The sequence below is a fragment of the Aedes albopictus genome, unplaced genomic scaffold, assembly GCF_035046485.1.
Source record: "Aedes albopictus strain Foshan unplaced genomic scaffold, AalbF5 HiC_scaffold_408, whole genome shotgun sequence".
Classification (NCBI taxonomy): Eukaryota; Metazoa; Arthropoda; class Insecta; order Diptera; family Culicidae; genus Aedes; species Aedes albopictus.
Window position 1 is genome coordinate 1 of NW_026917208.1, and position 23,368 is coordinate 23,368.

The 23,368-nt window shown below is 41.4% G+C and overlaps 1 protein-coding gene across 1 annotated transcript; it reads right to left on the bottom strand.

Moving 5' to 3' along the window:
* Positions 1-427: 427 nt before the first annotated feature.
* LOC134283969 (zinc finger protein 1-like) lies at positions 428-20,253 on the bottom strand (the record flags this gene model as incomplete). The annotated part of the gene is given in 2 exon segments (XM_062843654.1): positions 428-6,350; positions 17,835-20,253. Coding segments are annotated over 2 exon segments (2,619 nt in total), but the record flags the coding sequence as incomplete, so codon positions are not given.
* Between the last annotated feature and the right edge of the window lie 3,115 nt (positions 20,254-23,368).

Sequence of the window (23,368 nt, forward strand, 5' to 3'; positions counted from 1 at the left end):
CTTAATTTCAATGGATTTGGCTGAAATTTTGACCAGTTACTTCTTTTCGGGTGCCAATCAAAATATGGAGGCGGACTTGTGAATCAGAAAAAATTGTTGAAAAAGTGGACAGGCGTAATGCACAGGCTATTTCGGTCTCATTGACTACGGATCAGCATTCTTTTTCTTTCCTGGTGACCGTAAGGATGTGGCGTGTCCCGTTGTTGCCTTTTGACGTCAATTTGAGTTGTTTCTCAGGTAAATATGAGTATACGAAGGCCTATACGAAGTATATTTTTCATTTGTAGTATTATAACATTTTTGGATGTCATCACAACTGCATTTCGGATATTTCAAAGTTCAAATGCGAATGCTTAAATTTTTCATAATTATTTTATTTTTGTATATATAATATATTTTAAATTTTTTCATATACTTAAAGACATACTTTTTGTTTCCACTTTTCACTTGACTTCGAATTACATCTCCATCGAGTAACTTTTAGTTCTGTTCGTTTTCATTGTTTGCATTCATCGTGTTTTTCTCTTCTGTTTTTTGATTCCTTGTTGCTGGATATCTCGCCATGTTTGCTAATTTTCCATATTTTTTGTTACTGTAAAAAAACTAAGGTGAGACACCAAAAAGAAACATCCGTTCCGTTCTTGTTTTTTTTTCTTTCTGTTTTGCTTTGGCACAAATAGTTCACACTTATATTACCGCGAACGAAAACCTAATCTTTGGAAGAAGTGAGAAAATCATAAACATCTGTTTCATAAAGTTAATACAATCGTCAACGTGTGTAACCTAATAAAAATAGTGGGGAAAAGTCTCATTCTTACAAATCTAACCGAGCGGTGCGCGGCTAACTGAACTTATTCCCTATATAGAACTAAACACTAGTACTTTTTGGCTTTAGATTCTACCTCTCTTGTTCGTTGTGGCTCTCTGTTCGTTAGTTTGCTGTACAGTCGAATTTTTGCAGTATAATCAAAAATTGGAACGAAAGAGCACGAAATTCTTTGGATTGCTAGCTTGTGGACCGAAAATTATGAAGTAATAATTTCATTTTTTTTGTACAAGAATTGAAAAAGAAAAGATAATGTAATTATTAGAGAAAACTAAACTAAACAGGAAAATGTACAATGTTTCTTACAACCTAGTTAAGAGCATTCGAAGAAGTTTTCCATTACACTCTCGTGAGTTTTGAAACCGATCGCGGTAAACGGATTGCCGCTATTCGGCATAGTTTTACCAGTACAATCGGCAATCAGTTTACCGAGATCGTCAAGACTTCGAGTGTGTGTATAACACATTTGACTGCAACTCGGGAGAAATTCGTTGTTTTGGAAACCTGACTGTTGTTTTGTTTATCGAAGAAATAAACAATAGGGACAAAGTGAGGAAGCAAAAGTGGGGGGCTTTGGCGAATTTTGAGCATTTCGCGATTTGTGTTTTGTTAAATCAATATTTAATAAGGCAAAATGTTGCTAAAAATTAGCGCGAGAATGTTTCTAGCACGACTGGCGGTAGCGAGCATGCGCACAAGAAGTTTCTTCGATTGATCGACCGACCACAGCGACGTCACACGCAAACCAAACGGGAAGCGTTTGCGTTAAGCGTTTCTCCGTTTGGTGCGATCGTTATCGCGCGGTGGTTCGTGCTCTGGCTGAAGGCATGGCACGCTACGCTCTGTCGGAGTTGGCAAATTGGTTGGCATTCCGTTGTTCGTTCGTTAAATTTATATTATTGTCTGGTAACAAGATCAACCCCTTACATTTTATTCTTTTTGTTTTATGTCATTAGTTACACAATTTCGTTATAATGCTGTAATTTGCCTAAATTGGTGTGAGGTGCCTTCGGGTGGAAAATTGACTGGGATGAATCTGTCAGCTCCGTTCAGCGTTATTTTTCCAGTGTGTATACACTTTAAAATAACACCGAAGAAGAGGTTTCTACTCAAGTCAATTTTCCACCGGAAAACCGAATTTTCACGTTCGCTTTGCTTGCAAAAACATTTTCCATCCTCGAGAATTTCTCCATCAATCAGCGTCTTAAAGTTTTTGTTTGCATTTCGTTTTTTTCTTTTACTGGAATGGTTATCTTTTAAGTTTTGTTGTTTTGAATTTTTATGCTTGAATTTATCGATTATTCGTAGAAATATTTAACAATACTTTATCATTAAATATAATATTTTCTTAGTTTTTTTTTACTTCACTTACGTTCCTTATGGCGTACGGTTTCACATAACTAAATAATGCTCAATAATAATTCGTTCAGTGTAGCAATTTAATAAAAATAGTAATTCAAGTTAAAGTTAATACAAAAAGACACTTGTTCTTTGTCGTGCGCCGGGGCTCGTGTGCGCGAGGGGTTTCCGCCGTTCGGAATCGGCAACCGAACACGACCGGCACTCGACAACTTGTTTTGCTCTAAATTAACAGTTTTTTTTGTTTGTTTTCATTTCATTTCGTTGTTGACTTGTTGGCTTTGCTTTTTCTTTTTTTCCTCCATTTTGTAGACTATTCATTGTTTGTTTTTGTTTGTAAAAAAGATTACAATATAACTCGATGTATTATTTCCATATCTTACGTTCGATTATTTGTTTGTCTTATAAATGTATAATACAGCTTATAACATATTACATATTATACAGTGAGATGTAACCTTACTTTTACCTATAGAGAACAAGCAAGCGCTCATTTTGCTACTCAAAACAAAACACGTGTTGCTCGATGTGTGTGTGAGAGAGTTTTGTGTTTGGTGCGAGTATTTACAGCTGTTTTTGTTTTCTGTACAATTTAGGGACAACGGGTTTTACCAAGCACCTGGTAATGTGTGTAAGTGTGTAACGTTGAAAAGCGATAAGCGCGAAATGTGATTTCAAAGCCTACTGGTATAAGTTCGCGTACTGACAGGCGGAAGTCGCTGCGCCGTCATTATTGGGCGTTGCTGAAACCATTTGACATGTTGTCGGTGAATGTGAGTGATGGGATATTGACGAGAGTGATTCAAATGTCGGATTTCTGAATAAGTGGGAGCAGCCTTCATAACATATGGAAACATTGATAACTGACAAAAACACGAATTGAGTCACCTGCTTAAGCAAAATAAGTTCTAAAGGGTCCTTTTGGGGTCCTTAGAATCATCGTAAAACCAAACCGAAACCATTTAGGTATTGCGACGGTTCCTCTTCAAAACTCTTTGAACTTTGCACTTTTGCTTGGGCAACAGGAAAACGAAATCCAATTTGGATAGCCAAGCTCATCGCCTTTGACTAAAAATCATTAGATCGATTGTTATCATAAATAAGATTTTCATTACATCGTGGTAATTTTGTTCAGTGTGTGTCAGCACAAGCAGTTCACAGATGATTGTTTCAAATCCATATTGAAGTGAAATGTTTTTACATAGTAGGCTGCGGTTGTCACAATAATCAACACGAAGATTTAAACATTGTGTGTTATGGTGTGGGTTGTGGTGCCCTGCAAATGCGGACCTGGCCCTTTTGGTATCTCGGTCGGTACACACATCTTGGCAATGGGTAAATAGTTGCACATGTAGACTGTTTGAGCATAAGAGTGTTGTTGTGACACTCACTCCGAGAGTGAGCAGCACGGAGCAGCATTAGAGTGAAGAAGTAGTGGAGTGAACGGTGAAGAACCGGAGCCGGAAGGCACCTTAAAATATAGCAAATCCGTAAACTTCCGGAACCATAAATGGTAGATCCCACATGGGTAAAAATCGGTGATATTTTGACTGGAACTAACTAAGAGTGTAGTGTTTACGTTGGCAGAATCATCACAATCTGTCAAGTAGTTATCGGAACAAGAGATGATCAGCAAAAAAAAGGTGTTCACCGTTGTGGAAAATCCAACTACGTCTCATAGATGGATCCGAAATCATCTGGTTTTGCATCATTTGGTTGTGTTCCGGGTGGTGAAGTCATTCAAGGGAGGAACCCAAGCGACAGAATACCGCCGACAGTTGATCCGGTGAAGGCAAGAAAAGTGTTAAAATTGTTCAAGCGTTGTCCAAATCTTTCGATGCGTGCTGTGGCGAAGATGACCGAGGTTTTCATCTGCTTTGACGAAAAAACGATGAAATGTGTCGGCCACCGCATCGACAAGGTCAGGGAGGCACCAAACCAGAACGACAAACAAAACACGGTAGCCAGGAAGCTGTATCGGGAGTGCCTAACGACGCCGAAGTGCGTCGTGATGGACAACGAGACGTACATCAAGGTGGATGCAGGCCATTCCTGAGAAAGTAAGGAAGGGGAAGTTGGACAAATTCACCATAGAACTCTAAGTTTAGCTGGCATGATGGAAAGTTCAGCATAACGATGAGCAAATCTACCGAGATGAGTGCCTCCAGAAGCTCTTCATTTGGTTTACGGAGGCGAGACGCCGGAACTTCGGAGAAGTTTTGGGCCATCATAAAAGTTAAACTACGCAAAACGCCTAAGGTATTCGAGAACGAATTGGCTTTGAAGAAACGGCGAGTAAAGCTCCAACAAAAGAAAGTCAGTCCACCATTGCTCATAACCCCCAATAAGTTAGTTCGTTTACTTTTTTTAACCATAGGCCGCGACTTGGTCACCAAATCGAGAATTTCAACCATTGAATCACTCCTGTCTAGATCTATGCAAAAGTTGATGTCGATGTCCGTGAATTTTGACGCGTTTCAATCTGACTAATTCTGAGAGTTATGTACAGCTTCCGATAGTTGACTTCGATATTTTAATGGGGGAAAAAAGTACAAGGATTTCTTAGTTTCGTGTCGATTACTTGCGATTGTTTTTCTTGATTTTGAAATAGAACTTTGTTATCATTTGGAAAAGTGGAGAAGGGAAAAATCGTTACTTCAATAGTGAGATAGAAAGTGTGTGTTTGTGTTAGGTTATCAATTCGATTTAAAGGGTAAATTTTTACTGTATTGTATTGTCTTGTTAACACCGTGTGGTCCAAAAATGCGTATATATTTTTCTTCGGATTTGGTTTTCCTTTATCTAATATATTTTCATAGGATTTTTGAAAACAAAATAAAACATAAAAATTAAAACAATAATTGCTAGACCCAGCCTTGAATGATGTTACCTACGTTGGATAAATCGTTTTTCTTTTCCAATAAAACCAACACATTGTTCTCCGTTTAATATGGCAACTGAATTCACGTTGAGTATTTTACAGGTAGAGCACGCGCCTTGTGCGCAAAGCAACATACGGCACCCGACTTAAACGCTAAATCACTTAAAACGAGCCGTAAAAAATAAGTAAATTCAGAGTAATCGTAACAGGCTAAGTTTTCTTTTGTTTCAATAACCACTATTACACAAATAAACCTTAGCGAAGGAATGAGATTCGAGTTGCTTGCTTAAGAGTTTCAACCATTCTTACTGCAAATAGAGTAAGAAGAAGAGTATATTGTCCTGAAGTCAACACCTTGGGCGGGAGTTGGCCTTCCTGGGCATTGGCGACCCATTTTAATAAATGCACAGCTTCTAGTAACACTTCTGACCTAGCACACCGGCCGACCGGCCAGCTGACGTCGGTTGCGTCAAATTTTGGGCCATAAAACTGGGATCAGTTTACGTGCGTTAATTTCGCAATTTCCGGTTTTTAAGTACGATCATTCGTTTTGCCTTGCTTTTTGGGGCCGAAAAGAATACCACGAATAAATTAACCAATAATCAACTTTAAAAAAAATATAAAAGTATATCAAATCTTCCCGAAATGTAGTTAAGTTCGAACCTGCTTCCCCATTCTAGTGAACTCCGCCGATTCCGCCACCATACGCCAGGAAGCCCGAGTTGAGATAGCTGTCCACCAGCAGCCGCCGATCAAAGTATGAAACGGCCGGCATCGCCGGATGTTGGTGGTGGTGGAATGGCACTGCTGCTGCTGCGGCGGCGGGTGGTGTAACTACTCCTGCCATGGCCGCTGCCGCGGCCGCGGACCCTGGTGGTGGAGGTGGAGGAGGCGGCGGCGGCGGCGGTGGCCCAGGGAACACCGACGACGACGACGATCCCGGACGGCGGCCACGTCGTCCCGGTCGGCTCGGCGGAGGATGAGGATGAGGCGGATGGTGCTGCTGGTGGTGGTAGGACGACGGATGGAAACCGCCGGCGGCGAGACCGGCCGGGGACGGAACTTCCCGTCCCTGGTCCTCATCTTATTTGCCGTCCCTGTAGGGCTTGCAGTACGAGTAGCGGTGGTTCATGTGCTGGCTGTACGATCCGGAGTGCGAGAACCGCTTCAGGCACTTGCAGCACTGGAATGGCTTCTCGCCGCTGTGCAGGCGCTTGTGCTCCGTCAGGTGGTGTTTGTGCTTGAAGGCCTTTGGACACTCGACGCACTTGTAGGGGCGTTGACCTGCGATAAGGATAGAGAAAAGATGCATATGTTAGAAATTATAATGGTATCGATTGGATATTGCTTTTTGTTAAGATATAAATATCGCATAGTTTTAGAGCTAGTGCCCGACATGGCACGGTCGCCATGTTGACTTTAGGTATACCATCTTAGATACTAAAATGGCGTTAAACATCCAGTCCTTGCCGTCAATTTGAATCGATTCCATTCATGATCTCACGATGTTTGAACCAATAAGAACCAGGCGCGATAGATAGAAATCCGTGTTGTATGGTTTCTAGAACCTGCATTTCACGGTCGCCTTATTGAACTGGCCAACTGGCCTCGACCAGTGATTTTAGAGACGAAAAGCACATTAGTGGTGTAGTTATTGTTTCAGAAGAAAAATGCATTAGCTGTAGCCGAAAATGCAGTTCTCCAACTATTCTTTCCATTAGGGCAATTGCTTAGACGAAGGCCAGTGTTAATCGATGATTTGTTTCGGATTAACGAAAAATCCTTATTGTCGTGGCTTAGAATTGAACGCATGACCATTCGCTTACAAAGCGAACGTGTAGTTCTCGAGACTACGGGGTTGCGCCTTAGTCGTACGATGCATTTTCATATCCACTGGCGTAGCCATGGGGGGGGGGGGGGTTTAGGGTTAACCCCCCCAGAGCCAACATTTGCGGAATAAATTTTCAGTATAAAGCGCCTTATGACCAAAAATTTTTTCGGCTACGCCGCTATTTTCAAACTACGAATACAGTTGCTCATAACTGTTTACAAAAATTAAATGTCAAATCAAAAAAGGTATCATTGACCGTTGAAAACCCCTCCCAGAGACAATTTCTGGCTACGCCACTGCTCATATCAAGTATAGTTAAGCTTCTTGTAATGAGCCATTTTACGAAGTGACAACAATGTTGATGATGATATTGGTTTTTACGGGTTATTGGACACTACCTCCTGTCAAAATTCATTCATAAAATCGGCTCGTAAAATGGACTATAGCAGGAAATCTACATGCTCGATCAATCGAAATTCATATTACTTAATGAATCAATACTAGAACCAGCGTTGAGTGGTTGTCATATTGGACCATATCAAACAACGGCTTTTACGATCTGCCTAATCCATTGAAAGGTTTCAAGGTATAACAAAGATGTCATGGTTGCCATGTTATAGTAATCGGCATTGTGTAATCAATAAACGGAACTACTATGTACTAGTGTATCAAACTTAGAGTAGAATTCCAATAGTCCTAAACTTTTCAAGTCAAGAACGGTATTTGCCACGTACTTAAAATCATCGTGGAAAGAAAGAAATCATATGATCTGGATTCATTTTTATTTCATATTTTTTCTTGCTGAAACACGAAACATTCCTATTTAGACATGTCAGATGCTGACTCTTCGAAGCAGGGATGGGAACACTAACTTGCAAAAAGTTACACTCACTTGCTGTTTTCTCAGCTCAGAAGCGTGCAATCAAGAAACGATGTATGAACGACTTTTGCCTTGTGTTTTTGTCTAAAAGTTTGCCGAAAAGAGTAAGGGTCGTAAACGCATACCAAAGTCGTGACAGAGCTGTGAAAGCGACTCTCAACGAGGTGAGTGTAATTTACATTCACATCGTGGAGAGTTGCCTTCGCAGCTCTCTCGGCGCCGAGAGTGTGCGATGGTGTCGTTTATTAATGATGTTGCCACTCAACGCATTGATTCGTCTAGTATATTGTCAAAATTAAATTTATATGCTCCAATTCGCCAACTGCGTAGTAGAAACTTATTTGCTGCAGATTTTAACCGTAGTAATTACGCTAAATTCGGTCCATTAAATCAGATGATGTCCACTTATAATCAACATTGTGAAAGGATTCAGCACGAATGTTGTTGTTTTTCGGATAACCAACCGAAATGGTATGTTAGACATACGTAATGCCTGAAGTTCATAGGCACAATATGTGTTGAAAATAGGACAAATTGAGTGAAAAAATTGCGAAAAAATCCACGTAGTTCTGGTGGGATTTGAACCCACTTCTCCCAAAGTTCGCTAGACAGGGCACGTTAACCAACTCCGCCACAGAACAAGTAACAATTCTGTGAAGTAGAAAGCCAACCTGAACCCAAAGCCCACCTAACCCCACGTTCTTTCCTCGCAATTCACCGTCTCCTTAGGTCCTTAGATGTCCACTTCCAACACTCTCTGAGCGTGCCTACAAACAACAGTGAGAGCAAGTTATTTTTTAGTGTCGAGACTTTTGCCTATTGTGAAAGGATTGATCCAACCATGACTCGGACAAAATTGAAAAAATACTTTTATGATACTCAAAACTTAAGAACTTAATAAATATTGTTTAGTGGAATAGTGCAATATAAAATGTACAACTAAGCATACATATGTAACTAACAGTAAACGAATGATTGACGTCAAATAAATATATTTCGGTGTGCGTGTGCGACCTTTACTCTATTCGGAAAACTTTTAGACAAAACCACAAGGCAAAAATTGTTCATACATCGTTTCTTGATTGCATGCTTCTGAGCTGAGAAAACAGCAAGTGAGTGTAACTCTTTGCAAGTGAGTGTTCCCATCCTTGCTTCGAAGATTTGTTTCAAGTACAATGTACAAAACAAAATACATACACAAAAAGACATATTTTTTACAAAAAGTACAAAAAGTTTACGCAAAACTTTTGCGGGTTTTAGCGACTTTTTTGGTCTTTTTTCGGCTTTTTTTAGGTTTTTTGGCTTGGCAAAACTAGTGTCGCTCCCCCTGGAAAAATGACGAAGATAAGAACAAATTGATGGGTGACCTCAAACTCTTCGGCGGTGACGTCTCCGTTTGAGATTGTGAACCACTGGTTCTGATCTCTAGATCGCTTTTGTCTAGCTCATGAGAAGAGTAATACCTCTGGTAATACCGTGGTCGTGCGGCTAGTGTCACCAAGCTCCTGGTCGCATCGGGAGCGCGGGTTCGATTCCCGCCACAGCTGCCAGGAAAAGTTTTCAGCTTGTGCCACTGGGCGTTACATGCTAGTCCGTCGTCTAGTGTCGTGCTTCCTTCAAAGAGCGGAAAAGCTCACAGGAAGCATTGAACGTGTCAGTGTCTTTTTCTTTAACCCCGAAGTCGCGACCCGCGAGCAAGATTACTTTATACGAAGTTGAAATAAATTAGTATAGCTCCAATTCGTTACACCAAAGGGACGGCATCCTATTTTTTCTCTATGGAGTTTGACAGGTTGGTTTGTGCCTCCTTACGTGGAGCATAAATTTATACTCCGGTCAAAATGTTCACCAAAACAATCGTGAAAGCCATAGGTAATCCTTGCGCTGGTGGTGGGTACACAATCATCATCATCATCAATATACAGGACAAATGAATGTAGTTTCCTGAATGAATGTTTAGAGATATCTAGAATAATTTTTGAGTGAATAATTAGAAGAACGTTTGATGGAATCTACAGAAACAATATTAGTGGAAACTCTTACGGCTCTACCCCATTTGGCATAATGCCATTTGGTATAACGCCGTTTGGCATAATGTCATTTGGCATAAAGGCCATTTTGCATAATGCTGTTTGGCATACTACGAAGAACAGACTTCTTGGTAAGAATGTGCATAATACTTGTTATGCCAAATGACCGTTATGCCAAATGCCATACAGTAAGGACCCGATTTTGTCAGCCCCATTTTGCGACAAACTTTTTGCTGTCATTATCTAACAATCAAATTTTTACCAATTTATTATGGTTTATCATCAAACTACAGCTGAGATGGAGAACATAGACGGATTAAAAGTTTGAAAAACTGTTAGAGTTTTTAAAGAGAGCAAAAAATGTGTTCAGAGAAGGGGCTGACAAAATCGGGTCACTTATGTAATGCCAAATGGAATTATGCCACATGACATTATGCCAAATGGCGTAGAGCCACTCTTACGGGATTTGTGGGAACTCGGGGACGTTTTTAAAAACAAGCAGGTGGATTATTTCATGAAAAAATTAGCTAAAATCTATGTATTCTATGTTATTCAAAAACTTCTGGAAAAATCCTTGGGGGCTTGTTGTAGGCTAGCTGACATAATTTTAACACAGATGATTAGAGCAATTTTCGAAGAAATGTCTAACCAAATCTATGGAGAAATCTTGGTAAAAACTGGGGGAAGTTCGTAAAGCAAAATATTGATTTGCTTGATTTAGCTATATTATAGAGACTTAAAGCAAAAGATTTTCGCACAAAGCCAAGCACATTCCGTAATCAAACTGTAATGCCATAGCGCTTTGAAACATCCCAAACATATTGCTAATCCGATTGAAAACCGGACTTTTCAAGTCGCGTAAATCGATTTATCTCCCAAGTCATGCGTCGGACCTAACGTCGCGCATAGTGTGCTGTGTAGCTTACCAGATACGCAATACAGCGCACTGTATGTGACGTTAGGTCCGACGTATGGTTTGGAAAATAAATCGATTCTTGCGACTTGAAAAGTCCGCTATTTAACCGAATTGACAATATATCTTCAATTCAATTCAATTTAAAGGAACTTATCATTTAAGAGTCTTGGACAAACATTTTTTTTTTGGAGAATATCACTTTTTTGCCGTTTTAACTGTGGAGCCAAAAATACTGAACCGATTTCAAGGAAAAGTATTCTGTATGTGAAGTATACATGTAGAAATATTGTGCGGACATTTCATTCGATTCGATCTAGCCGTATACAAGTTACACACTTAGTTGAGCTCGGCTAATTTTCATTCTTTTGCCGAGATCCGCACAGCCGAGTGCTCGGCAACTTAAATTTAACTGAAATATCGGCAAAAAATCAATTTTATTCATAGCAGCACCTATGGGTGCCGCTAGCACCAAACTTCAAACGTCAAATGTTTAACCGAGATTCAGCAAATGAACTTTAACCGAGATTTACACAGCCGATCTCGGCATTCTGTTTTAAGTGTGTATATATGGCACAAAGTCGCAATTAGCAAACATGTTTTTTTTGTATTGTAACATTCAAACAATTTTAACTTCGGAAGTTTTTAAGCAGTTTTTATAAACGTTTTACAGTATCACATTTTGATAAGAATCTTGACAGTCATGACAGTTGTACAGTCAAAATAGTGCACACGGAAGTTAAAATTGTTAAAAAAAAAGTACGTTCTAAAGAACGTAGGATACCGTGCCATGCCCAAATACCGTGTGCCTCCTAATACCGTGTATTTGACAAAAAAAAACACAAATATTTTATTAAGTGTATATATTTTTAACTGAGTAACTAGTTCAATCATTAGCATGTTAAACCTTCTCAAGTTAGGCGTGATAAATTTGGCACACATGTATTTAAAAAAACAAGCAATTAAAAATATTTACAGAATGTAAGTGCAAAGTATCAATACACGGTATTAGGGCATGGATCCTTTTGTGTTCCAAACACCGTGTTTCGGCTAAAACTTGCAAACTGAAAATATTATTGATACTTTTTACTTTATGAATCAATTGCACAAACCTCTAGGCAACGTTTGATGCACAGATTCTTTTAATTATGAACTTAGTATGATTGATATAGTGATGATTCAAAGGACCACCAATGTATGCGGGTCACATACACGGTATTAGGAACAATGTTTTACAATTTTGATTTCAACAATGAATTAAATATTTGGAATTCCATTTATCATATTTATTATACATAATACACACAATAAGCAATAATATAGCGTTTGAAAAATCAAGATACATGGATTATTGATTTTTACAGGGCTCTTTGAAGTGAAGAGCATCCTTAAGGTCACGGTATTAGGGCATGGCACGGTACTACTCTTCGCAGGATTCCGCATAAAGATGAGGAGCTTGCGACTGTTTCTCGGATATGAACATCCCATTTTAATCCTAGGTACTTAACCTTTTGAAGCCGGATTTTTTCCGAGCGTGATTATGGAGTTTTTTCTGCGTGTTTCTTATGAAGAATATTTTTATGAAGAATATTTTTCTGGATACCCTAGGTCATCCAAACTATTATTGAATTTATATCCTTAAGTCTATGGGTGTACCGGTAACTTCTTTCATTATACAAAGCTATGTTTTGTAATCTATCATGCCCAATAAGTCTTCTGAAAGTTCAACGGACAGTACCAGATTAGTTGGGATATCCTAGGTCATCGAAACTGTTCTTGAGTTAAGATCCTAAAGTCTCCGGGTGTAACTTCCTTCATTATACAAAGCTATGATATGAATCTATCATGCCCAGTAAGTCTTCTGCGCCGCCGTGACACTTCTGTGACAAGTGTGTTACTTGGGTTCGTTTCAGTGTGTTTTCATGTACCAACTGCTGAATTTCCACTAGAGATTTCTCCTTCTTTTTCCTTGTTATTGGGTACGAGCACTGATTTTGGTCAGTCTAAGGGAAATCATTTTTATAAAAACAACCATGAATCCTGTGAAAACTACCAATGTGTCAGATGAAAGATTTCGATCTATATTTTGTAGGAAAAATACAGAAATAAAGCTAATACTTGATTTTTGTATTAAAAGTGGCACTGGCCAAAATAAAAGGTCAGCGTCATATTCTTAAATTTGGTTTCTATTTTGGCCATCCTCGTGCAAGCATCAATGCACACAAACCCACTTTTTTCAATCAGGTTGGCTGTGTTCATAAGTATCACAACAGCCTGAATAACGTACTACGGCCAAAACACCCGACTGGCCAAAATTATTACTTCTACCCTGGAGGAGCTGATCTGGTGTGATGGTTAGAACACTTGACTATTACGCCGAGGACCCGACAAACTCGCAAAATGTGAATTCTTCTTTCGGAAGGGAAGTAAAGCGTGGGTCCCGAGATGAACTAGCCTAGGACTAAAAATCTCTTTAATACAGATAAAATAAAAAAAAACTTCTACCCTAGGGGTTTCTTTCAAGTTTGATTATTACAAATATATACAGTCAGTTGTACTGCCCATGATCGCATAGTAGACGTAATCATCATTGACAATGTCAGTATTCCCAAGCTAATATCTATCGCATGTGAGTAATTGTGACCACTTTTATTCAATAGAGCACAAGATCCAATCACTAGCTAGATGTCAACGGAAAAAAACTTTATTTTATTGTTCATTGGTCAAATTGCAAAAGTGTGTTGAAAACTACAGTGGCACTTACGTCAACTATGCGAATATGGGCAGTGTAGAAGCTGCTGACTTTTTATAAGATTTTTCCTTATGTTTAAAATAGGCTTTTCTTTAATGCAGTGTTGCATTTAAACTGAACGCGTTCAACTTTTTGAACGAGAACGTCTTCTTCTTTTTTATGGCTCTACGTCCGCACTGGGACTTATAGCCTGCCTCATTTCAACTTAGTGTTCTTTGAGCACTTCCACAGTTATTAATTGCAAGGAGTCGAGAAAATTTTCTCGACCGGAACGGGAAACGAACCCGTCGTCTCCGGTTTGGCGATCCATAGCCTTAACCATTAGGATAACTGGGGACCCCACAATCGAGCTACTGATCCCGAATCCGTTCACCCCGCAAAATCTTTGTTCCACGACGGAACAAACTTCTGAGAACATTTCTCCTACGGGATCAGACAGAATACACTTCAGCATTTCCGCCTTAGAATTCTTGCAAGAACTGCTCATATAAAATGTCTTCACTAATCTACCAGAAACTTTTCAGGAATGCTGTCTATCTGGTATTTAAATTAAATTCTCACATGTATTAGTTTGGGAATGATGCCTGCAGATTCATCTTAGATTTCTCTTGCTGCAGAACGTCTTCAATTAGAATTTTCATTAAGCATTTTCCTAGCAATAAGTAAACACTTTGGAGCCTTAGAGAATTCTTTCTAGAATCCTATTTTTGAATGCTCTGAAGGAAACTCTTCTCGAGGAGTTTTCAGAATAAACTAATGGTTCAATATCTAAGGCCTAACACTACATGGTCGCCATAATGGTTTTAAGTAAGCCGTCCTGTATTATGAGGCATCATCATGAATAAAACTTAGAATTTAACAGATGAAGTTATGATACGCCATTTTGAGAGACTGTATTATAACGCATTCAATGTTTCATATGATGATGAAGCCAATTGACAGAAACCAGTATTGCGTGGCTCCATTGCTAGAGGCAGCCTATGTCACGGTCGCCATGTAGGATTTCGGAATGGCGTCGCAAAATAAATTGTCAATGTTATCCACCAAGTCCGATCATTCGATGTGGTTTTATGGCTAGACCAATATTTCATAACCATTATTTTGCATTATAATTTGCCATATTGTATTGTGAAAAGGAGTCGGACAGCTAACTTTTCCATCGGGAATAGCTCAAATTGCATGGGATCAGTATCAACGTCATCGATAATCTTTTTTTCTTCTTTTTCTAGGAGTAACATGCCAACAACGGGTATAAAGCCAGCTAAAGTTATTAACTAAGAGCTTTCTCTTTCATTGATCATTCATTATCTGGTAATAGTGTGACAGGTAAGCCAAACAAATTTCCATTCCAAAAAAATCCTGGGCCGACTGGGAATAGAACCTGTCAACCTACACTGAGAAAAAACGTTCTTATTTTTACTATGGCAAAATATGCTAATCTTGACGAAAGTTTGTGTTAATTTTATCGAAATTTATCATAATAACTATACTTTGACAGATCTCCTAATAGTAACCATTACCATTCACTTTGGTTAATTTGGCAGCCAATTTCATAGTTAAAATTACCATGACTATTAGAGTGGGTCAACGTTGTATGGAGAAACTTTAAATTTGACCGCAGCAACCCGGAACAAAGCTTTTTTGACTCCATTTTGCGTCCAAAACAACTGTGCAAAATTTGGGAGCGATTGGTTGCGTCCCCGTATTCCGCATTGTGATTGAAATTTGTATGGAAGTTAGTATGGGAAAACGTACTTTTTTGCATTTTACTCATAAGTTGAATTCTTTTGTCTAATACCGTTTAACTAATGACGTTAAAGTATAGCCTAGGATATACCGAAAAACTTTGCCGAAGACCGCAAAGTGATCCGACGCTTGTGAAAAAAGTTATTCGCTTGGTAACTTAGGCCAAAAACTGAGATTTTATTCGGCAAAGCTTTTCGGCATATCCTAGGCTATGTTTCAACGTCATTAGTTAGATAGTTTTAGACGAAAAATTTCAATTTATTGGAAAAATGCAAAAAAGCACGTTTTCCCATACTAAATTCCATACAAACTTCAATCGCAAAGCGGAATATGGGGACGCAACCAATCGCTTGCACAGTTGTTTTGGACGCTAAAAGGAATCGAAAAAGCATTGTTCCAAAAAATCGACTTTGTTGACCCAGTCTAATGACTATGTTTCATGGCTACAATTTTGTAATTGACTTGAACAGGCAACATTCTTAAGCAAGTATGACACTGTTTGACAGTTAAATTTTTACCAAGGTGTACCTGGGAAACAAAAATATTTGTCACTCTCGAAAAACGAATAGGGATAAACAGAGCCAAACAACCTGCCAAAATTTATCTGTCAAAAGTGGTCAAATATTTGGCGTCAGGGCAAAGAGTGTAAAAGCACCCTTAGATTGGTGTGTGAGGCGTCCCGTTGACCTGTTTGTTCACGGTTTGAGGTCGTCGCTACGACGACGCCGCCGTCAGTTCATTGTTTTAGCTTTGACATTAGCTTCGCATGAGATAACTTCGCGACTCTCAAGCAAGCCGCGACTTCGATTTGGTGGTGCGAAGATAATAGGTAGTTTGTTCTATAATTCAATCCTAAAAACTTCACTGTAAATAATCCCAAGTAACATTTCGATAACCAATTATTGTAGATGTTTTAGAGCTGTCATAAAACCATATACCTTTTATTTTGGTTTTATGATGTTTTTAAGAACCTCTTCTAGTCTACTTGATTGGGATAGCGAGGATAGTTATATATTGATAGAACCTGATAAAATTAATATTTTGCGACGCTTTAAAAAACAAACAATGCAACCGTGACATACCGAACCACAACACGAGTTTCTATCGAATCAAATGGATGATGATCAACTGTTTCCGAACTTTAAATTGATAAAAGGTAAATCACCATATGTGCAGTGTGCAGATCACCGAGTAGAAAAGTAATGAGTGAAATCACGAGTCAACTTTGCATGATGAGTTTGACGAGTAATCGCGCGTGAAACAACTCAACCATATGATTTGATAATTACGTTTTACCAACACTGCTTATTGTTCAAATTAGGTATGAATCCGGAAATAGTTCAACATCATCAAGCTGATTCGATAGTAACTCGTGTTGAAATGTTTTAGTGCGGTATGTCACGGTCGCCATGTTTGATTTTTGAAAGGCGTCGAAAAATATTCATTTCATCAGGTTCTATCAATCGTCATACTTCAAAATGTAATCGGACAATGAGTTTCGAGTTTCAATCATAACTTCCAAGCGCAGAAACCTGTATTGCATGATATGTATCAGAAAATATGAAAGCATAAGATTTGAATAAGGGTTCAAGCGAGAAGTGAAACTTGATTTTAGATAATGTTATGTAAGCAAGTTCTATCATATCTGGATGTGTTGCTAGATTCCAAAGTGCTCGTAAATGAGCTGTAAATCAAAGAAAATCAAATACCAGAAGGCAAGTTTGGGAATCAATCAATAGAGCATAACTGATAATACCTGATTCCCTGTGGTTTCAGTTAACGCCATCAGTTTTCTACCTTGTTGTTGAATTGTCAATACGAGCGACGTATTACAACGCCTGATAGGACCAATGAAAGGAACGAAGGTGTGATGTTGTCACGAGCCTGATTACAGCAAATGCGATTAGGCTTATTTTGAGCTGTTTTGAATCATCCAAAATAGTTGTTTTTGTAAATATACCTATCGCTTGTTTGTTACATTGGGAAAAAATAACACCCTTCCAAAAATAACTTCGAAAATCCAGTTCACCGTCGGATCACTGCGCCACGGCCCGCCCATGGATCCACGGACGACGAGTGTTTCAAGTACCTACCTACCCAAGCTAATCAATCCACACCCCGAATCAACTATCTCCGATCGGTGGACGCGAGGGTTGTTTACTGTCAAAACCCCCATTTACGTTACGGCCCAATCAATGCTGACGTCTAACACCGTGTCCGCGAGCGCGCGAAAAACAGCATTGCCGCGTAAATCGCGTTTTACGTTCAGGTCAGCTCTTATCAATCAAAGCCACACTAAATAATAATCGCCGCACCGGCGGAGGCCGTGTTCTAATTTTTCCGTACGCGATCTATCGCTGGGAGTCGTCACATTCCGCATCAACGGACGCTGCGCAGCTATCTCGGTCCAATTCAGAGAGTTTCAACTGAGAGGGCCCGATCATTGATCGTTGAACGGTTTTCGTGCGAATTTCAGACTGTGGTGGAAATAAGCGAAAGTTCGATATTTTGAGGGGAATCCAGACAAAACACCACTCAATCCCTAAATGACATTGGGAACCCCTGCCCCGACTCTAAATGAATGAGTTGTAAAATCATTTCCCTCCCAACACTCACCTGAATGTTCGTACTTGTGCCGCTGCAGCGAGCTGTGCTTGCTGAACGCCTTATCGCACTGGTCGCAGATGTACTGGCCTTCGGCGTCCGGTTGCTCCTTGCCGGTGTTGGCCGTCGAGTAGAGCACTCGCTTCGGCACGGTCAGCATCGAATGCTGCAGCTGGAGCAGCTTCTGCTGCTGCGACTCGTCGTACGGCGAGTGGCCGTTGTGGTGGTACTGTTCCAGATCGCGCCACGGTCGCTTCTCGGGGGCACCGGGGCTGAGGCTGTCGGCGCGGATTGGCGGACCGCGGGTCAGCTCCGGCGGAAAGTGCTGCAGGAAGCGATCCATTCCGAGGAAGGCGCTGTCCGAGGGAGGTATGGGCGCATAACCGGGTGCGGCCGCTGCCGCGGCGATCGGAGGAGGCCGTTGACGCGGATGGGCGGCGGCTTCGTTAGGCGAGGGCGTTTGACGGATCATCATTTCCGGGGGGAACTGATTGTACGGATAGAAACCCTTGAAGGGGGTGGAACTGCGGGACGATTTCACACTGAGATTCATGGCTTCGTCGAGGAGGCTGGCGGTGTCGGGTTGCGAGCAGGGAGCCGTGCCGTAGCGTGGCGAACCGGAAGGGATCGAGTCTGGTTTCTTGACGGAAAGATCGAGCGGTTGATCGGTTTCCGATCCCGTTTGACTAGGTGCGGACTGATCAGCAGTGAACATAGCAGGCGTTGCGCCATCTGCTTGAATCGGGTTGCGGTTGTTGATCAGGTTACCCATTTTTCGTTCCCGCGATCGGTTGTTTTGGAACCACACCTGGACGACACGGGCTTCCATGCCGACTCGCTTGGCAATCACCTGGAATTCTTCGCGATTCGGTTTGTTGTTGATGGCGTAATACTTTTTGAGTTCGTTTTGTTGTTCCTCGGAGATGGCGGTTCGTACGCGGACCTTTCCGCTGCGTTCCGCGGAAGTCTTGGATCCGTCAAAGTCCGTGTCGTCTTCGCTACCGCTGTGCATTGGCAGGTAGTTGCTGGCAGCTGCTGCGGCAGCGGCTGCCGCCGCAATTTGCTTTTGTAGGAGTAGCGACTGACAGAGTACTTGCTCGTGCTGAACAAGTTCCGTCTGATGGTTGAAGGTGGCCTGGCATTGTTGACACTGAAGAACTGGCGCCTTGTCTTCGATCTTCTCCATGTCTTCGTCCTCTTTGAACTCTTCCTTGATTTGCGGAGTAGGAGGGGCTACCGGGACAGGACTTGGACTACTGCGATCGATATCAATGTTCAGTTCTGGCGATGAGACCGATTCGGGGCGTTCCATTTTGATCGGGTCTGCACTGACATTGATCGGGGTGGATTGCCGGTGGATGACTTGATCTCCGACAGACATACGATGCGCAGCATCCAGTATTTTCTGCTTCATGTCATCGAGAATGTTTCGGTAGTCATTCGCCATTGGAACAGCGTCTGTGCTCCCGGGAACGACCGGTGAAGATTGCATGGAACGTCGCTCGATTGGAAATTTCTGTTCTTCATCGTCCTCGTCGTCATCTTCGTCTACTTTGATGTCTCTTTTCTCTGCATCTTCCTCATCTTCCTGTGCGTCGTCTTCTTCATCGTCGTCATCCACATCCATGACCAGTTTTGGCTCTTCCTCCTCCTCGTTTTCATTCTCGGTCACTTCTTCGATCATGTCTTCCGCGTCGGAATGGACGCTTACGTCGGGTGACTTTGAGCTTCGGCCCAGGTCCGACTTGAGCGTTGCATTGAATTGCTGTTGCGTTTTGAGAAGCAGCGATTCCATCGATTCTGCGGTGGGAGCCGAACCAGCAGCCGCACCGGCAGACAATTCTATCAGGCGATGTATGTTGTAGTGGCTGAATGCGGGATTGACCGAATTGAGGGGATACAAGTGGTTGAACGAGGCCAGGAATGCAGCCGTTTCGTAGTTGGGATACTTCGGAAGCATGGGGAAGAATGCGTTGGGATTGGTGCTACTGGTCGTGTTCTGACCGTTCGAGAGCTGTCCGTTGGATAGACCGGCGGCTGCCGGGCTTCCTCCCGGGAGGTAAGACCCGGATCGACGTCCACTTTTCTCCGACTTACCACTAGGACTGCTGCTACTATTGTTGTTACTGACCGCCGAGCTGTTGTTGTTGTTGTTGTTGTTCAGCTTCAGCCCCATGCTGATGCACTTCTTCGAGGTCATGTGGCTGGAGTAGGAACCGGAATGGGAGAACCGCTTGCCGCAGTTGGTGCATCCGAACGGCTTCTCACCCGAGTGGATGCGCACGTGTTCCTTCAGGTGGTGCTTGAACTTGAACGCCTTATCACAGTCGGTACATTTGAACTTCCGCAGCAGCGTCGACTCGTCGTGGGAAATCATGTGACGCTGGAGGCGGTACACGTTGGCAAACTGCTTGTGGCACACCTTGCAGCTCTGAAATGGAAAGAAGGGAAAGAAATGACGAGTTAGTACCGTTGGACTGATAGTTCGTTATATCTACTGAGCTGGAATGTTATTTCGAGTATGCGAGGGAGAGTGAATTTGTTCAAATAAGCGTTCGTAAGCTTGATGGAACGTGAACTGATATTAGGAGATGGTGTTGGACACGACTAGAGAGCGAAAGAGATATTTATACTGTGCGGTGATCCAACAGCAAGTCATTTGATTGCTGAGCACCCTGCGTTACCCCTGGGGGTAACTTTCGGGGGTACAATTACCCCTGGGGGTAAAATTCTTCGTCAGGGGCCGTAGTGCTCCCTATTTTCCATTCTTCCCTCTCCTATGGTCAAAATAAGGTTCGATTTATTTATAAATAGGCGATTTGTTTTGAAAGACCCTGATAGGTAGGTGCAAGCAACGATTAATACATATGTACGAATACGAAGAAGATCGAGTGTGGAACGCGAGTAAAATGCGCGTTAATCCGTTGCAAGGTGGAGTAATGAGGGAAGGTTGAGGAGACGAGTGGGAATGTTTGATGATGGCAAGCTGTACGCTTAAAGTGGAGCAGCAGAATCTACACGCTCCCGCACCCGAACTGATTGATTGGTTTATGATGGGAATTTTATATGAAGCACCCGCTCGGCTCGATACGCACCATTTTGAAGCGGCTTTCAATCACGCGTGAAATGCGCACTCTACTGGGTCGCATATGCAAACACGCACACACTCACATGAGTCCAGATACTCGCGCGCACAGATGGGATGGTGGAAACCGATGATCAAATGGACGGGAAAATGTAATAAAATTCGTTATAATGGCATCAGAACCATCGGAAAAGTCCCGGTGTACGCGAGAGAGGGCAAGGCAGCAAATATTTTTTAACGAAATATCTGCGCTCAAACTACCGCATCGCATCGGGATCGGCCATCCAGCAGCAATGCGCCAGTAATTTCCGTTTGCAATCAAAATATTTTTGTTTTTACACGTTCGATTTTTATGGTGTAAATTAAACAAGCTGCTGGCGTGGTGCGGGCAGTGCTTTTATTGACACCCGATCAAGAGAAGAGAAGAGGCGTGTGCGTTGTTAGTCAATGGGTACGGTATGGCCACTGGCCAGCTCCACTATATGTACTGACACCGGATTATCCTCCCCTCAGATATATGGGTTTTTATTTGCCTGGTTCACCGTGTGCAGCTATTATACAGAAAGAAGTCGTTTAGTCAGCAAATCCAGTGCGCCATATGGAACGGGGAAAAAAAAAGAATTCGAGTGATCTGGAGGCTAAGGTAAGAATGTTCTCTAGGTCCCCCCTCCCCCCTCTTAGATTTTTGTTCATACAGAAATCTCGTTAATACAGATAAAAAAAAACATTTACTGATATTCTTCAAAGGCTAGTAGGCATTGCTCTGTGCCTTTGAAACATTTAATTCGTTGTAGTCATTAATTGTGCTATTAAAAGTTACATTACCTAGTCTAACCCACCCAGATCCGTCAATTTCTGTGAAACTCAGAGCCATTCCAAAATACCTTTGAGATATTTCAGGATTGCTAAACTTCCCTACAACTAAGAACTTCCAGTTAATATGAAGATATGGCGAAGCCACATCTCGAGCACATAATAGAATACATATCCTAGCTTGATATGATGAAAGATGTTACCGCTACATCGGTAGACTTCTGAATCTAAACTCAAGAACAGTTTGGATGACCTAGGATATCCTGACTGACCTGATACTGTCTATTGAGCTTTCAGAAAACTTACTGGACATGATTGATTACAAATCGTAGCTTTGTATAATGAAAGAAGCTACCGTTACACCCGTAGACTTCACGATCTGAACTCAGGAACAGTTCGGATGACCTAGGATATCCCAATACTGATGATCTGATACTGTCTTTTAAACTTTCGGAAGACTTACTGGACATGATAGATTACAAATTGTAGCTTTGTATACTGAAAGAAGCTACTGTTACATCCGTAAACCTTAGGATCTAAACTCAAGAACAGTTTGGATGACCTAGGATATCCAGAAAAAAAAAATTGCTTCATATTCTACCCTTTTTATACTGTTGAGCACCAAACCCACAGAAAGACGTAGAAAAAACTCCATAAAAAGGCTTGGACAAAATTCCGGCTTTAAAGGGTTAAACCTTCGGACGAATCGGTGGGCAACTTCTTTGAGTAGCACCCCAGAAGTAACTGCTGGGAGACTATAGATAAAAAGCTCTAGTGTGATTCTGTGTGATTTCAGGATGAATATTTATGAAATTTACGCAATTACAATACTGATTGATTCTGTTATTTGCTTTTCTTTACGTGTACACTTTGACCACAAAATACAAAAAAGAGAACCGATACCCTACTGTTTTATCGAACAATATGGAACGATCTCACCGACTAACATTCACTCTAGTGTCGTTGGCTGGCGTCATGAGTTCGAATCCAAGAAAAACGTGTCGACCGCTCACGAACAGAGATCTTCTCAGTCATCATCGAAACAAAATTGAAAACGATGCTTCAAAATCTACAGTACTAATTATAATCTTTCGTTGACCTTTTTTCCTTCAGCCAATAACCGAACCAGAAGCTTTCATTAGCACTGCAAGCTGCAAGACACCAAACAGCCAGCGCCCCTTTTAACCATCAAAGCTAAAATACCTCTACTCAACCTCTACCGCACCTTGGGCCCATTAACGTGTTCCCCCTTTACCAGTCAGTAGGTAGTGGTGCACCTGCACGTGCTTCACTTGGCTCCGATGGATGGCGCATGAGGCATGACTAATGGAAAAGAGGTAATAATTTTTCCAATACGTGAGTCGTCTCCCTCCACGCCGCGTCCATGGAAAAAAATGAAAACTCCAAAAATAAACACTGATCGTCGTGGTCCACGCAGGAGAACACGCAGCTCAGAAAACATTGCCAATGCCTCTTCATAAAAGGTTCTCCGACTTTTCGCCCTTGTACCTATGGGTACATCGTACGCCTGCCTATATTAAGAAAAATGATTTCACTGATGGAAGAAGGTACAACACCGGTCGTCGTCGTCGTCTGCGCTGTTTTTACAACCAAAGGTAAATGATCAACACTTTTCCTTTGCTTGTTG